General features: G+C 56.8%; 1 protein-coding gene across 1 annotated transcript; it reads left to right on the forward strand.

Moving 5' to 3' along the window:
* Window positions 1–2,866: 2,866 nt before the first annotated feature.
* Window positions 2,867–11,298, forward strand: PDIA3 (protein disulfide isomerase family A member 3). Its single transcript, XM_072870781.1, has 13 exons — window positions 2,867–3,109; window positions 3,264–3,342; window positions 4,206–4,323; window positions 4,775–4,882; window positions 5,797–5,926; window positions 6,406–6,522; window positions 6,665–6,790; window positions 7,342–7,524; window positions 8,067–8,175; window positions 9,061–9,189; window positions 9,928–10,007; window positions 10,551–10,608; window positions 10,891–11,298. The coding sequence occupies exons 1-13, from the start codon at window positions 2,940–2,942 to the stop codon at window positions 11,008–11,010; spliced, it is 1,527 nt and encodes a 508-aa protein (XP_072726882.1). The 5' UTR covers window positions 2,867–2,939; the 3' UTR covers window positions 11,011–11,298.
* Window positions 11,299–16,826: the final 5,528 nt, after the last annotated feature.

Below are 16,826 nucleotides of genomic sequence, written 5' to 3' on the forward strand. Positions count from 1 at the left end.
CCTGTGCCGGACGTGCCTGGTGGAGCCTTACCAGAGGATCCATGGTTGGGGGCCACGCAGAGGTTCCTGGCCCAGCAACCGGATCGGGGTGACCTCACAGTCCGGAACAGAGGGAGCTGGGGGAGCCCTGCTTCTCCCACCTGATCCGGGCTGGCACGGAGGAACCCGGGCAGGCGGCACTGCTGTGGGCACAGTGCCGGCAATGCTGGCGCTCCCTGCTCCCTCTGGCACGCCCAGGCCTGGCCCAGGCACTGGGGAGCAGCGGGGCTGGGCAGGGGCTCAGCTGCGCCCGGGGACTTGATCTGTGGCACTATTCATCCGTGCGGCTGCTTCACGTGAACTGGTCAACGACGGCTGCATCCCGGTGGGCAGCCTCATCTCCCCGGGGGCTTTGCTTTCACGACAGACAGCAGCTCCCCAAAGCTCCCATGCTGTGTCCCCCACGCCCCGGTGCCTGGGTCAGGGTGCCGTGGGTCTAAGTCCCAGTATTCTTGACATTACATTGCTGACTTCAAACTCGGGAATTCCTGATTCCTCTGGCAGTAACTAGGCCATTCTCAAAACACTAACAAACAAAATCACAGAATCACAGAATCGTATAGGTTGGAAAAGACCTTTAAGATCATCGAGTCCAACCATAAACCTAACACTGCCAAGCCCACCACTACACCATGTCCCTGAGCACCTCATCCAAACGGCTTTTAAATCCCTCCAGGGATGGGGACTCCACCACTTCCCTGGGCAGCCTGTTCCAATGCTTGATAACCCTTCCAGTGAAGTAAAATTTCCTAATATCCAGTCTAAACCTCCCCTGGCGCAACTGGAGGCCATTTCCTCTCGTCCTATCGCTTGTTACCTGGGAGAAGAGACCGACCCCACCTCTCCACACCCTCCTGTCAGGGAGCTGTAGAGAGCGATGAGGTCTGGAGAGGCAGAGTCTCTTAGCCTGGGGAAAAGGAAGCTGAGGGGAGACCTCATGGCTCTCTACAGCTGCCTGAAAGGAGGGTGTAGAGAGGTGGGGTCGGTCTCTTCTCCCAGGTAACAAGCGATAGGACGAGTGTGCACAGGCTCTGTGCTGTGGTACTGACAGTGCTGCGAGCCCCGGCTTGTGCACATCTGATGGGCCGCCACCGGGCAGCTGTTCCCTTCCACGCTAGCGGCTCAGCTCCCCCGGCTCCAGCTTTGCAGCCCACTGGACACGGGGTGGGCATCTCCAATGGGAGGTGTCCCGGGGTCCGGGTGTGGGAGCACAATGATGCTCTAGCGAGGCATGAGCAGTTACAAAGGAGCAGTCTTCCCTCCACCGCCTGTGCTGGTTCGTCACCTGCGGGAGCTGCTTGTGCATCTCTTTCCATTTCTGTAACCGGCTGGGTGATGCTACCAGTCCTTTCCCACCCACCGCCGGTGCCCCATCAGCTCCAGTGTCACTGCTGTGCATCCCTGTAGTGCCGTGTACTTGGCACCACTGTCCCCTTGTTTCCTGTCCTTTGTTCCCAGCTCACCCTCTGTGTTTCTCAGGACACCATGAGCTCATCAAATATTTCCCCCTTGGTTCTTCTTGTCTTCACCTTCCTAAACTTCTGCTAGCCTGGTCTGGTTTGGGATCTTTTAGTAGCAATTTCTGCGAGGCAAAACCCCCCCCAGGTGATTACTTTGTCTCTGTAACAGGGAAGATCGGGGGTTTTGGCCCTGCAGTTTGAAGCACTATCTCTAGAGCTTTTTCCCACTCCTGGGGGTGTTTGGGGAGCTGTAATTCCTCCCGTGCTTTTGGAGAAAGGATGCAGCAGCACGGACTTGGAACCGCTGCATGCATCCCCGCAAACGAGACGGTTAACAGCGGGCAGATGCGTGCGGCTCTGCAGCTGCCTTCCTGGTGCGGGAACGGCAGAGGCCCGCGGTGCTACCAGGGCACGGCGGCAGCTGCAGGGCGTGCCCGCGGCCAGGCCGAGCCCCCCGGCAGGTATTCCCAACAGCGAGGGGGGAACTCTGGGCGTGCAGCCGAGCAGCGGCAGCTGCAAACGCAGGCCGCCACGATGAAGCGGGGGAGACCCGACCCCGGGTTGGGCCGGGAGCACGCAAGCGCCGGCAGCCAGGGCCGCGCCGGTCTCCCGCGCGGCGGAGCGGTGCCGGCGGGGGGCGGGCGGAGCTGCCGCAGGGCCGCAGCCCTGGGGGGGGGGACACGGACGGGGCTGGGCGCTGCTCTGCTGGACGCCGGCCCGTGGGGAGCTCCGGGCTGAGAGAAGGCGCTCGGCGTCACGGGCCCGTGTTGCTCACAGGCTGGCGGTGCCTTTGCCCACGCGATGGCCGCGGGCTGGGTGGGCGTCTCACCCGCGCACAGCGATTAAACGACTGAAATCCCCCGGGGACCGGCACCGCGCAGCTCCCGGGGAGGCTGCGCCTCCCGCCGTGGCAGCAGGCCCGGCAGGGGCAGGCCCCGCACCCGGCGCGACAGAGGTACCCGCTGCGGCGGGACTCGGGGCTGGAGGCTGGGACGGGGCCGGGCGGCGGGAGGGAGCCCAGGGCCACGCCGTGGCTTGGGGACGGGGCTGAGCGCGGCGCGGCGCGGCCGGGCCGGGCCGGACCGGACCGCACCGCCCGGGAGCGGTCGGCGCCCGGCTCAGGGCCCGGCGCAGCCCGAGGAGCCCGGCCCCGCCGACCCCGGTCGCTGCCGCTGCCGCTGCCCCCGCCCCGCTGCGGCCCGAGCGCCGGCGGCCGGGGAAGGGAGAGGCGGGCTCGCCGCAGCTGGCCCCGCCCAGCCTTGTCGGCAGCCCATTGGCCGGGGCTGGCGTGACGCGGGGCACGGCGCCCAACGGAGAGCTGCCACACGGCAGATCCGGCTGGGGGGGGCGGGACTTCCGGCCTGCGGCCCCCGGCGCCTCTTCAGCCGCCGCCGCCGCCGAGGAGGGAGCCCCGCGCCGCGCCGCGCCGCCCCGCCCGCCATGTCCGCGCCCCGGCCCCGGCCGCGGCCGCTGCCCGCCGCGCTGCTGCTGCTCCCGCTCTTCGCCCTCGCCGCCCGCGCCTCCGACGTGGTGGAGCTCAGCGATGCCGACTTCGAGAGCGGCCTGGCCGAGCGCCCGGGGCTGGTGCTCGTGGAGTTCTTCGCGCCCTGGTGAGGGGCCGCCTGGGGCGGGCGGGAGCGGCGGAGCGGGGCCCTGCGGGGCGCCTGGCGGGCGGGGGGGCAGGGCCGGGGCGGGGAAGGGGCAGGGGCGGGCCGGGGCGCTCCGGGCCGGCCTAACACCCCACCCCCCCCCCCATCCTCCCAGGTGCGGGCACTGCAAGCGGCTGGCGCCGGAGTACGAGTCGGCGGCGACCAGGCTGAAGGGGATCGTGCCGCTCGTGAAGGTGAGGACTTGCGGCACCGGCTCTTCCCGGGGGCGGTGCCGTCCCGGGGGTGGCTCACGGACAGACTTCGGTCCGGTAACAGCTTCGCTGTGGCAGCCCGCTCACGGCGCCCGCCGGTGCCCGCATCGGGCCTCCACGGGGCTCTGGAGAGCTCTGACGGGCTTCATCTCTTTGAAGATTTAGGCGCCAGGGAACGATCTGGAAGCTGAACCCTGCGAGGGCTGCTGCCGCTCAGGTGGTGTGCAGAGCATCAAATGGGTGTGTACGAGCGGGTACAAGAGGGCTCGCCCGAACCGGGCGGAAGGAGCCTTCTTTGAGCTGTTTAATCTAATCTGAGAACTAGCGTGGTACTGTGCTTCATGGTGTTGTCCCTTGACTTAGGAAATAAGGGTCGCTGGCCAAGAGCTTTCTTTTCCACTGGAAAACTTGTATGGTTTTCTCAAATCAGGGTCTTCCTCTTCCTTTCTGGGAAGTGGCATGGGCTCTTGACAGCGTGGCCTCCTTGTCAGTTGAGGTCAGCCTGTTTTCTTCAGGCGTTGTAGGAACTTCAGGACTGATAAGGTGCTGAGAAGAGTTGATTCCTGTTAAGCCTGTCATTGATTACAAAAATCTACCCTTTCTAGTATTCTTCTCTGTGTAGTTTGGAGAAACTTGCAACTACTTAATCTTTCCAGTATTTCCTCAAATACTTTCCTGGGCCTGTCATTACACCCATGCTACCTCCTTCCCCAGTCTTGACTCTCCAGCTTTTGGTCTTGTAGACACTTTAAAATCCTTACGCTTTTTGTGAAAGGAATCCAGCCGCTTTCTTTCGTGCATACAGGTGGCTAGGTCACTGAGTAGCAATGTTCCTCTTCCTTTAGGTTGACTGTACCGCAAACTCAAACACCTGTAATAAGTATGGAGTCAGTGGATATCCCACCTTAAAGATTTTTCGAGATGGAGAAGAGGCAGGAACCTATGATGGGCCCAGGACAGCAGGTAAGAGCTCATCGGCAAGCGTCTGGCTTGTTGAAATGGTGCTGGAAGGCAGACCCACATATGATAGACTTGTGTCAGGGATGTCACATGTGTTGAGGGATACAAAGAAGGTTCCCACCTACACACACACCCCACCCCCACCCCCCCTTGCCCTTGCCAGAACTCTTTGTGCTGGCAGAGCCCTGGAGGTTTAGTATCCCTTAAAGCTCTCTTTTAAAGGTGAAGGTTTCCACATTATCTTTAAATCCTAGTACCCTTGATGTGCAGTATCTGGAAAACACGAGAAAGTTCCTATGTGAAGTTGGTGATAGTGTTTCTTCAATTCACCTCTCCCATACAATAAATATGATGTGTATGGATCCTGCAGAAACAACACTTGTTTTAGGAAGCTTGAAAAATGTCTTGTGGAACTTTGTATTGATCCCTTTAATCGTTTCACTTTTATTTTAAGATGGGATTGTCAGTCATCTCAAGAAACAGGCGGGACCTGCTTCGGTGGCTCTCAATTCTGTGGCTGATTTTGAGAAATTCATTGGTGATAAAGATGCTTCTGTAGTGGGTGAGTAGATGCAGTGCAGCACTGAAATGAGTGGACGCTTGGCTCTGGGAGATGTCTTGGGGATATACTGTGAAAGGATAAGAGACAGTATCACAAGCTGTGGCAAGAGAAATTCCAGATGGACATGAGCAAAAAACTTTTTCATAACGAGAATGATAAAGCAGTGGAACGTGTGCCCAGAGGGATTTCGAAACATTCAGTCTGGGAGACTTTCAAAACTCAGTTGGACAAAGCTCTGAGCAACCTGATCTGACTTTTAAGCAGGAGGTTGGACTCGGTGACCTCTGGGGATTCCTTCCAACCTTTTTTTTTAATATTTTTTTTTTTTTCCCCCCTGTGATTCTTTGACTTGTCTGTCAGACCTCCTGGCACTATAGTGTATATTTTTTAAAGTTTGTTGCTCTTTTGGCTGTCTGGCAGCAGGCACCTTTGGATTGCTAGAAAGTACCTTCGGGTGCTATCTCCTGACGCTGGCCGTCTGCCAACATCGCATGATTCGATCATGGCTTACAAGTGGTAATAGCAGCTGTCCTTTGTGCGGATCAGGTGCCACGTTACAAGTGTAACTGGATGAGTATTGATCAGCATTCCCAAACTTACTTGTATTAAGTACCATTGGCAGTTATCGTCGCTAGTAGTGTCACATGGTTACACACGGATATCTTAATGCTCAGAGGACAACTGCCTTTTGGCTGAATGACTAAGTTGGGCAGGCTCTTAGTAACTTTCTGCTGGTGGAAAGGAGGGAATGTGGAAAGCTTCCAATAAAAATGGGAGAGAAGCTGTCAAAGATGAAGGCCAGAACATGCATTGGAGGACTTGATCTTTCAGTGCATTGTAGAGATCAATGATGAGGGCTGCAGAGTGACTGCTGCTGAGCCGGTTTGGTGTCACCATCTGTCTTTCTGCTGCAGGCTTCTTTGGAGATGCATCTGGTGATGCGTATTCAGAATTCATGAAAGCCGCCAATAACCTAAGAGATAACTACCGTTTTGCACATACCAGTGAGGACCAATTGGTGCAGAAGTATGAGGAAGATGGAGAGTAAGTTGTTTAACACAAGGATTTCTTGTTATTGAGACATCTGGAACAAATGCATGGATTCCAGTTGTTAACTGGATTCATGTTCTGAACATAGCTTAAGGTCTTGTTTCTTCCCCAGCTGCCAGTGGCAATTTTTAAATCTCTTTGGAATTGAGGTAGAAAGGTGCAAATGGTTGCAGGCTCTGGAGAGTTAGTGTCTGCCTCCGGATAGGAAGTATCTCAACAGAGGTGTTTTGCTTCCGTGTTGCTTGTTATGGTGGGGTTTTTTTGTTTCTCGTTGTGGCCCGTCTGAATAATGGAGAAGGGTCTGACAGGTCGATCTAATACAGCTGTGCCACCAAGAAACCAGACAGTCTTGTTGAAGCTATGAAGAGTGAATGGGGGTAGTCACTGCAGATTGGGTTCTTACCTCATCTAGCTGCCATCCTTGGAAACCCAGGGATACTTTAAACTAATTCACGATACCTGCTTCCCCTCAGGGGTATAGTCTTATTCCGTCCTCCACGCTTGATGAATAAGTTTGAGGACAGCTCTGTCAAGTACACAGAAGACAAAATCACCAGTGGAAAGATCAAGAAATTTATCCAGGAGAACATGTGAGTTACTTAGGTCTTATTGATTACTGGCATTTAACGTTCTTGGGTGGGAAACAAGAGTGTGCTGCATCAAGGCCGTTCCTGGGAGGGGAGGGGTTCTGGGCAGTGAAACTGAAGCTGCTAACATCTGTCTCGTTGATAGCTTTGGCATCTGTCCACACATGACTGAAGACAACAAAGACTTGATCCAGGGGAAGGACTTGTTGGTGGCATACTATGACGTGGACTATGAGAAGAACGCGAAGGGCTCCAACTATTGGCGCAACAGGTATGCAGCGGTGCGGGGTAATTGGCTTCTCTCGCTTGTTCCCCGCATCGGTGCTGTTCCATAGCCCAGGTGACAAAGCTTCTCCTATTGTTCGTACGTGAATTCTTCTCTCCGAGGAAGCTTCCAGCTGAGTCTCTAGTCAGAACTATTGGGGTGGCTGCTACCTGCAGAGCCCAAAGCATGCAGTGTGTATCCTTTGAAACCCCACCTGCTTGCTTTTGGATCCCTAGTCCGCAGACCTTAAGCATGAACTTCCTTACTGGTGTTGTGTGGGATTCTGTCCTTCCCCCAGTGCCTGAGACCCTGGTGGTCACGCTGATGGGTGGAGGATGAATGCACACAACACTTGCACAGGCCTCATTCGCAATAGACACAAGCTTACTCCTCTGCTTCTCAACACCGTTTCTCTAGGACTTGCCTATGCAGAACACATCACGCCATTGAATTCCTTGTCCAGTGTGCACTTCACCTTGAAGGCTGTTATGTCATGTGGAAGATAATTTTCCAAGGAATCATGCTTTGTGTTTTGTGGCTTTTGTTTTTTCCCTCAGAGTTATGATGATTGCAAAGAAGTTCTTAGATGCTGGCCACAAACTGTCTTTCGCTGTCGCTAGTCGGAAAACCTTTGGCCATGAGCTTTCAGAGTTTGGTCTAGACAGCAGCGTGGGTGAGGCTCCAGTTGTTGCCATCAGAACTGCTAAAGGAGATAAATACGTCATGCAGGAAGAATTCTCGTAAGTTTTTGAACTTGGCAGTGTTGCCTCTCACTTGATGGACTTTGGTCTGGGGGTCTTTGACCAGATCATATTTCTTAGCTTGGAGGTAACAGGAAAGCTGGATCTTCCAGCTGGAAGAAATGATTGCTGGGTCAAAATGGCTCCTACTCGTGTGTTTTCCTGCCCTCTAGAGAGCTTGCAGCCCCTCCTGTTATACAAAGGTAGATAATCTCATTCAAGATACTTAAGTGTCTGGTTAGGAACTAAGATGCATTAAAGGGCACAGGAAATAGTTGTACCTTGTTTCTTGAAAAAAGAAACTTAAGAGTGCTGGAAGGCCTAACACTTGGTACAGGGTGTGCATCCAGCCTCCTGTCAAAGCTCTTGAGGGCAACTTTTGCACTTGTTCTGGGGTCTTCTAAGGCAGCTGCAGACTGGTACCCTGGGAGAGGCAGGTGGCATCTGTTCTGTGGGTGGAAGGAGCTTAAATCAGCCTCGAAAGTTTTCCCCTCTCATTCTGTATGTCTGATGATGGCTGTAAAATGTCACTTCACTTTCAGCCGTGATGGAAAGGCTCTGGAGAGATTCCTGCAAGATTACTTCGATGGAAACTTGAAAAAGTATCTGAAATCAGAGCCTGTCCCTGAAAGCAATGATGGCCCTGTGAAGGTGAGTGCCGTATCAAGCGTAGCAGCAGCTACCAGTGGATGAAGAAACACTGTTCAGCAGCGGCTTCTAGTCATATGCCAATGTCCCATGCTACGAGTGCTGCGTTGTGGCATCTTGAGAAGCCTCTGCTGTGACAGATGGAAGAAGAATTCACTCCCTCGTTGTACTGCAGTTTCCTGAGTCAAGGGAGAAATGCAGCTTGCAGTTTTGATTCCGTTTTGTTCTTAGCGTAGTAACTGCTGCTTGAGCACACTGGTGATGTGCTCTACAAGTGCAGCGTCGTCCAAACTTACAGGGATCGTGCGAAGACCTGCTGTCTTGGCTTGTGCTCCCTCATGGCATGGCTTTCAAGTTGGTTGTGACTGCGCTATTTCTAAGGAGTTAGTGTTCATCTCGTCACTGGGGGAGGGGGGTGTCGTATAACTCCTACCTTTCATCCCTCCCAGTAGATCCTGCCCTGATGACAGCGTTCCATGGCCTGGCTTTATGCTGAGGGCCTTATAAGGGAGTGGAAGTCACTGCTTGTTTGTGTGTGGATGGGGATGGCCTCAGCCAGTCTTGCTAAACTGATTCTTCAGCCTGGAACTTTCTGGGATTAAAAATAAATGATTTTGTCCTCCTCCTGTGAGGATACCAGATGCAAACCTCACTTGCAGGTAGTGCTGGTACCTTATGACAGGTTTTTACCTGCAAGTTGAGGATGTTATAACTTGGTGAAGAGTTGTGTGTTTGGTCATTTTGCTGCTTGCTGTGTAGGTGCAGCGTGACTCTTCCTGCTTGCTGTGGGAGGGCCAGGCTTTCTTGGGCAGAGTGTGCAGAGCATGTCATGTTATAGCCTCACTCTCGAGTGAGAAAAAACTAACTTGTATGATCAAACATTACCAGGTGGTGGTTGCTGAGAACTTTGATGAAATTGTTAATGCAGAAGACAAAGATGTCCTGATAGAGTTTTATGCACCCTGGTGTGGCCACTGCAAGAATCTGGAGCCCAAATACAAAGAACTGGGGGAGAAGGTAGGTCTGGGACTCTGTTGCAAACGCAAACTAGAATTTTGCAGCACTAAACAATCCTGCAGGTTCTGTCTGTCTAGCCTTTATGGTAATGGGGAATAATTGTGCCTTCCTGAGGATTATGAGTTTTGGCATCTCCTGTGAATGCAGAAGTACATTAGGAGGAGCTGGAGCGTGGTAGCAGCCGCACTAGTAGGTTTGGCCTGTGCCCTTTGCTGTGGCACACAAATATTCTCTGATTCAATGACTGGCCTCAACTGGCAAAGTTCCTTTTTGGGTCTTTTCCCTCTGCACAATTATAGTCTCCCATCTGGTGAGGGATAACGCTGCCCTGCACACTTTCATGAGTGGAGTAAATAAGTCTGTTCTCCCAGACCTGACCAGCCTTTTGCTATTTGGCCGTCAGGCACCCCTCCTTCCTGAGCACTGCATATCCTCACAGCTCACTTTCTAGGGTTGAAGGTAAGCAGTTGCTCTGGGGTAAGCGTTCTCCAGAAGTTATACCAGACCAATTCAGCAGGTACCACTGGGAGATGTGTGCTGCATACAGCTGACTGGAGAGGGACTTTGTTCCCTGTGCCCCTGTTGAGGCAGAAGAAAATGGCTCAGAAGAAACTTGCTCACCTTTTAGCATACAATGTGCACTGTCCTCTGACATCGCTATCTTGGATGATGATGATGGGTGAGTTCCTGCTGTTAACTACTATGGATTGGTTACTAATAAGCTCTTTCTACCAACAGCTCAGTAAAGACCCCAATATCGTCATTGCCAAAATGGATGCTACAGCCAATGATGTGCCTTCTCCATATGAAGTCAGAGGGTAGGTCTTACTGTTGTTACACCACCATGTGAGTGGATGAGTTCAGGCTTCTGTCCCTGACCAGCAACCACAACAGAAGAGCTGAAAGCGTCTCCTGGGGAGGATGGGCGGGGGAGGCGATTGGCATGCGATTGCTAGGCATTTACTTAGAGTGAAGAAATCAAGAGTGAAAACAAAGGACGTTCATCTGCCTTGCTTCTCTGGGATTCTGGTGTCCTGGCTATGCCTGGAGGCCTGTCTTGCTGAACCCCTTCCTCTGCTTTTGAATCAGCTGCGATTCCGTTCTTGGCAGTGTAAAAACTGCCAGGCTTGCTTTTCTGAAAACAGTTTAGCTAGCAGACTTGGACATAGTTGCGCTCAGCCAACTCTGGGGACATGGCCAGGCTTTTGGAGGCCACACCTGCTGGCTTTAGAGCTGCTGAAGCTGTTACCACATTAAACCAGAGGAATGCGGGGTGCGAGTCCCTTCAGTGAGGGCTAGCCTGCTGGCCTGAAAGAAAACAGAGCACGCTAGGAGCTCAGATGTCTCTTCTCTCTCCCCAGCTTCCCCACCATCTATTTTGCTCCAGCTGGCAAGAAGCAGAGTCCAAAGAAGTATGAGGTGAGTCCTTTGCTGCTTTGTAAAGAAGTGAAGTAGCATCCAGGTGTCCAAATAATGCCGAGCCTCTCCGGGGTTGCGGGTGGCACTCTGTCCCATTAGTTACTCTGGGAACGCACCCGGTGGTACCTGCTGGGAACGTTCTGCCGCATGGTGCAGACCCACGGGGGAGGGCTCTGCTTGCAGTCCCTTTGGTCTCCTGCCTGGCGCTTGAACTCTGCCTCTAGCGAAGGGGAATCCCACAGGGAGCACAGGCACTGCCTTACTGTCTTGTGCTTTCTGCAGGGTGGCAGAGAAGTGAGTGACTTCATTAGCTACTTGAAGCGGGAGGCAACCAACACTCCCGTGCTGCAGGAGGAAGATAAAACCAAGAAATCCAAGAAGAAGGTGAAGGAGGATTTGTAAAGTACCCACTCGCCATCTTGTCAGGATGAGCTCTGTGTGAATTGGGGAAGCACTGGGCAGACTGGGGCCAGTTCTGGGTTGTGGAGAGCCAGTGACCGTGTGGGCGGAGGGGACCCAGCTGCTGTATCAGTTCTGTTTAATTTCCAGCCATCTCTTAGCTGCACTGTTGTGGGGCTCCCCAGACTGGTTTGTTTTGTCGTTTGGGAGGGGGTGGGGGATAGGGTTATTTTCTAATTTTTTTTGTACATTTGGAGAGGTGAAACAATAAAATGACCCCCTTAAGACCAAGTGTCCCTGTCCTATGGAGACCTGTCAAACCTAACACCAGGATCCTGCTCTCTGTAGGCAGCAACTCCCTACTGAGAGCCTAGTTTCCTTCAGCGAGCCTTTAGAAGTCTGTTTCTAGATATTAAGCTCGGCCTTTAGCCTGTTCTCCTTCCTCGGCTAATGAGAATCCTTCTAGAACATAGTAGCAGCAACTGTCCCAATGTGGTGTGCTTCAGGTACTATATTTATGCAGATTTTGGGCTTAGGGACTCCGGTCACAAATGCTTTTGCTGTCTGCATGCTGCCTGATAGGGTAGTAGTGCCGCCTCAGCGAGTTTAGAGGTATGTAGTACTTAATGTGACTGGTGGATCTAGACAAGTGCAGGCATACAGAGCAGTCTAGCATGGGGCTTGCTCAGCAGCACACAAACAGCAGCAACAAATTAGCTTTTAAGCTGGTGCAAAAGTAGTGAAGTGTAGGGGAGGAGGGCTACTAACTACATAGTCTACCCAAACATAGGTCGGGCCAGCGCTGAGGCTGTTTCTCACAGCCAGTAGGCTTGTCTGTGGCTCGTGTGTGGTTAAGACCAGTTAATTGTAAGATCATTACTTCTCTTGGTAGAAAGTAGGCTGGTAGCTGTGGCTTTCTCCTCAGGAGTGAGAGGAATAGGATCCTGTGCTGCAGTCGGATGGTGTGGGCTGTGACTGACCATCTCGGGGTACAGGCAGTCCTGCCTGCCTTTGGCCCAGAATGTGCTGACTAGGAAGGTCAGGAGTGAGATGGTGGGTGAAGAGAGGTGGGCTGTTCCGGGCGCTCTGAGTTTCTCAGGCTGCGTGTGAGTTGAAGTGAGGATCAGCAGACTCGAGGCACTGCTGTGTTGCAGCAGTTACCATGGTAAAAGCCAGTGCTTGCTTTCTCTGTGGATTCCTCCTCCACAGCTCCGACGGCTGTTACTGATCATTTAATGCTGCTGGAATTCTCCAGGTACAGTAGATCATACGACGCTTAGCACATGGTTCTCTGTCTACAGCAGCTATGCAGTACAAGAATTTCTTCCCCAGCTACATCAGTGTCTTAAGCCACATCTGCCTCCTGTGCTCTGCTGCTGGCTATCGGGTGCTCCGTCTCCCAGAACAGACGTCAAGGCACCTTGGGGGCAGGGGGAGTACGTGTGTGACACTGAGTGGTCCTTGCACCTCAAGCTGGCAGGACCCCTGCAGCTGGCTGCAGGCTTCAGACGCTAGTGCAGGGACCGGGGGAGTACAACAGGCCCTACTTCTGACTGCTGACGACTACCTTCTGTAAAACCGAACGGAGCACCGCTTCCCTAATGGACAGGGTACTGCCCTGCGTCAGGCAAGGGAGAGCCAGGGGAAGCTTTTCTGATCCTCGCTTTGCTCCTAGTCGGTGACTTCAGACCTGGTGGCAGCTGGCACTAAGCACGAGGTAAGTTCTTCAGTGGGTTTGGCCCAGAGCCCCTCTCTTGGTAAGCGTCGGTGCCGGTGCCCGGACCAGCAGGGGTGAAGTAAGCACAGGCTTGGTCGAAGCGGTGAAGCTTTCTGGCGAGAGGGACAAAGGATGTGAGAAAGGGCGTCGTGCTGGGGAGTGCTGGTGGCTGCGCAGGTTAAACCCCTTACTGGCTGCTGCAGTTAAACTGAAGCTAACGAGGCTTCAGTCGAGGAGAAACGGACATCTGAGGAAAGATGCACTGATGGCAGTGGGACATTCCTGAACCTCACCTTTCATCTAACGCACCCTCAGTGATCTGCTTCCTCCACCACTTCAGGGACAGGTCCTGCTAAGCAAGAAGAAAAGAACTGCAGCAGCGGTTTGCCTGGGAGCTCCCACTTCCTTCAAACTGTAGAATCGGGCTTTTGATGTGAGACAGCTTCTGGTGGAGGTATTCACAGTGATTCTTCTGCTGGTAGCTAGGATAAGTCTGAAGAGAAAAAAAATAAAATATATACACGTCAGCCCTGGGAGGGAACCCAGTCCCTGCTCTGCAGCCAGCCTCACCCTGAAGTGGCTGTACTCATGCAAAATTGTAGCTTCAAGTGCCTGAAACCAAAAGAAGTGGGTGAGCGGAACCGGAGCATGGCTGTATCGTGCCACCATGTCCCAGGCCTCCCACTTGCCTTGCGTTCCTCCCTTCCTTGTTTCAACATCTTCATTTTGGCTCCCAGTTGAATGAACTCCTGGCTCATGTCACCACTGCGCGCGTGCACACAGCAGCACTCGTGTAGTCTGCACTAAACGCTGCCTCGTAAGCTCTGCGCCGCTCTGCTGAGCAGAGGGTAGGGTGTTTCCTGCCGCAACCGGGAGAAGCTTGTTCTCCCTGGGCCTGTACGGCCTCTGCAGCAGAGCAGAGCCCTTGCTCTTGGTGCGGCGGGGGGCTGGCAGTGCTGCGTCGTCTTGCTGAGGCCCTTGGCACGAGGGGCGGCGAGCATGCAGGGCTGTGCCTGGGCTGTGCCTGGCTTGCAGCCCTTTCTGCTGCCGCCGAGGCAGGTAGCCCCTCTCAGCCCGCCCCATGCTGTGGGGCTGGGCCAAAGTACGCTACGCAACGGGGAGCCCCGTGGCAGCGAGTGCCAAGCTCTCTTACCACGAGTAATCCAGGATCTCTGCTAAGGAGGAGCTGCGAGCCTGGGACCTGGCATCGGGCAAGGAGCAGAAGATCATGAGGGTTAAAGCTCCTCTCCTCCACCTCAGCCAGTATCTGCCCTACCCCTGGGCTCGCTGGAAGGCCCCTTCCCCAAAGCTGAGCTTGCAGTCGCGCGGCTTGGTGGGCATAGAGCCCCTGGCCCACCGGGGAGATCCCAGGGGCCTTTCAGGGAGCCCCGGGGGACAGCGGTGCGCAGGGGGACAGCGTCTGCCCTCCTCGGCCATGCGGCTGCGGCAGCGACGGCCCCGGGCCATGAGGCCGGGCCGTTCACCCAGGCTTGCACCGTCCCCATGTTTGCCTTGGCCTCTGTGCCAGAGCCTCTCTGCTTGCCAGGAGTCCTGTTTCGGGCCACCCGCCTCCTCCCAGGGCACCCCGGGGTCCGGTGCAGCTTCTGCTGCATGAGCTGGCAGGGCCGTGCACCCCAGGGCTGCGTCCCTGGCCCCCCTCCCCAGGCAGCCCCTCACCTCTGGGGGCAGAGGGGTGCTGCTCCGGGCACTCTCCTCCCAGTCATCGCCTGCCGCCTCCTCGCTCTCCAGCTCCCGGCATGGCTGCTGGGGGGCAGAGGCCCAGCTTGCTGCTGGCCCTGTGCTCCCGGGTGCCGTGTGCTGGGCATCTGCAGGCAGCTCCAGTGCCTCTCTCACAAGCCAGGGCCAGATGCTGTGGCCCGGGACCTCTTGCTGGCCCTTGGATCTGAGAAATCCAGCGGTGCCAGGCACTTCTGAAAGACAAACTCACTCTGCTGCGGGCCCGTGCTGGACCGCTGTGCCGGGACCTGGTGCTGCGGGGTCCCCCACCAGCCCAGGGCCGCTGCATCCCTCGATTCGTCAGTGCTCAGGCGCGCCCTGCGCTTTGGGCTGTGCTGGGGGTCACAGCAGGGCCAGCCCCCCCACTGCTGCACTGTGGCCGGGACACAAGGCAGGGACAGAGTCCAGAGCCCCAGAGCAGTTGGGCTGGGGGGCCAGGGGGGCTTTGCTGGGAGGGAGGCACAGAGAGGAAGCAGCCTGATGCCTTTGGGAAGCAGCTGCACAGAACCGGGCTCTGCCCACACCCGCACACAGAGGGGCTTTCTGCTGCCAGAGCCCAGGAGCGCTTACCACCCCAGAAGGTTTCTGCCGGTGGCCTGACGGGAGCCACGCTCCGGAGGCTGCTGCAGAGGCACCAGGAAGGACAGGGCCGAGCGTCTGCAGTCCCGGCTCCTGGGGCACGAGAGACAGCGGAGACCAGAGACCAAGGCTGGGGAAAGTGTCTCCAAACACCGAGTGCCCGGGCAGCAGAGGAGTGGGTCCAGTCTTGCTCGAAGGGTGCAGAGTATACCCGGGAGCCAATGCAGCATGCCCATGGCCGGACCCCAGCAGTGATCCAGCACCCCCGACCCTGCTGCTCCCACTGCTGCTTGCCCCAGGGCCCCTGCCCTACCTGTGCTGCAGCAGGGCAGCCTGCTGCCACTCCTGGGCCACGTTCCCTGGCCAGTCCTCCTGCGCCCGGCCTGCCAGGATCCCCTTCAGGCGGTAGCAGCAGGCAGCGGGATTCAGCTCCGCAACCTGGGGGGAGCGCAGCAAGGTGGGCACGCTGCAGCACGCCCGCACCCGAGCAGGCGCCACAGCCGGCACTCTCACCTCCTCCAGCGCCGTCAGCAGCCGTGCCCTGCCAGGCCTGCCCGCTGGCATCCCCTCCAGCCGCTGCAGGAGCTCGTGCTTGCGATGGGGCCACGGGGCCGGGGGCTGAACCCAGCTTTGAACAGAAGCCCTGGGGCTGGCTGTTGTAGGGACACGGACGTGGCTGGCAGAGCCCTTCCCCAGCAGGCCGGTCATGCCGCCCTTCTCGGGAGCTGTGACGCCTTTGCCTGCAGACACGTCAGGAGAGAAGGGGGTCAGTCCCTGGGGAGAATCACACCAGGTTCTGCTTTCCTCCCCCATCAGTCCCGGCACATAGCCCCCCAAGCCCCTGTGCCCCGCCACGGCCGCCCCCCGCAGCTGACGGGACAGGGACACTGTAGAGCTCTCCCAGTGCCACTGGTGCCTCCTGCTCACTGGCGTGGCCTGAGACCCCCAGACGTGCGGAGCTGCCGCCTGGCCACGGTGACCAGCAGCTGCCCCATCCCAGGGCCAGCTCGTCCCGGAGGAGGCAGCGCTGTTGTCCCAGGGGAACAGCAGGGCCCCCACAGCCATCAACCCCAGCCTGGCAGGGAGCGGAGGCTCAGCGCCCGCTGTCACTCGGGCCAGTGCCACCTGCGGCACCCCACTAACCGTAGCCAAGCACAGCCGAATCAGGCTCAACAGCTGCTCCGCTGCAGGGCTCCTTTGCCGAGGACACACGCTCCCGCAGCGGTGGGCGGGTGCTCTCCCAGGCACAGACTGTGATTTTCTCCGGGATGCTGCCCAGGGCTGTCCAGCCAGCTCCGACCTAGCCTGGGACAAGAGAACACCTCCCGCCAGCCGAGCCCAGCCCGCTCCCCCGGCCCCATGCAACGCCCAGAGAAGGCCCTGCAAGGTGGGGCACCCCGAGGGAGGAGGGAGTCTGTCCCCAGACTGTCTCCAAAGGCCCCGTCTCCAGGGCTGCGGCTGCCCCGGCCCTCGGGGTGCCCCTACGGGCACCGGCGGCTCAGGATGCCGTGAGCTCGGGGAGGGCGTCGGGGACTTTTAGACCCCGACAGCACCGGGCTGCCCAGCCGGGGCCATGGGGACGGCGAGGAGAGCGGGCGCCAACCCGACTGGCGAGAGCCGGCGCCCCGGGGCAGCGCTCCCCCCCCCCGCCCGTGCCCGCGGCCCCGCCGGCGGGAGCAGGGCTGGGGCTGAGCCCGCGGCGGTGCCGCCGGCGCAGCCCCGAGCGCGGAGGGACCGGAGGGCCGGCGACCGGGGCCGCGGGCTCGGGCCGGCTCACCGGGGCACG

The sequence above is a fragment of the Ciconia boyciana genome, chromosome 8, assembly GCF_034638445.1.
Source record: "Ciconia boyciana chromosome 8, ASM3463844v1, whole genome shotgun sequence".
Classification (NCBI taxonomy): domain Eukaryota; kingdom Metazoa; phylum Chordata; class Aves; order Ciconiiformes; family Ciconiidae; genus Ciconia; species Ciconia boyciana.

Bases quoted from the DNA above. Each gene is read 5' to 3' on its own strand.
- PDIA3 (XM_072870781.1), top strand. From the start codon at position 2,940: ATGTCCGCGCCCCGGCCCCGGCCGCGGCCGCTGCCCGCCGCGCTGCTG. The intron at 10,008-10,550 runs GTAGGTCTTACT...CTCTCTCCCCAG, and splicing joins TCTCCATATGAAGTCAGAGG to CTTCCCCACCATCTATTTTG. The intron at 10,609-10,890 runs GTGAGTCCTTTG...TGCTTTCTGCAG, and splicing joins AGAGTCCAAAGAAGTATGAG to GGTGGCAGAGAAGTGAGTGA.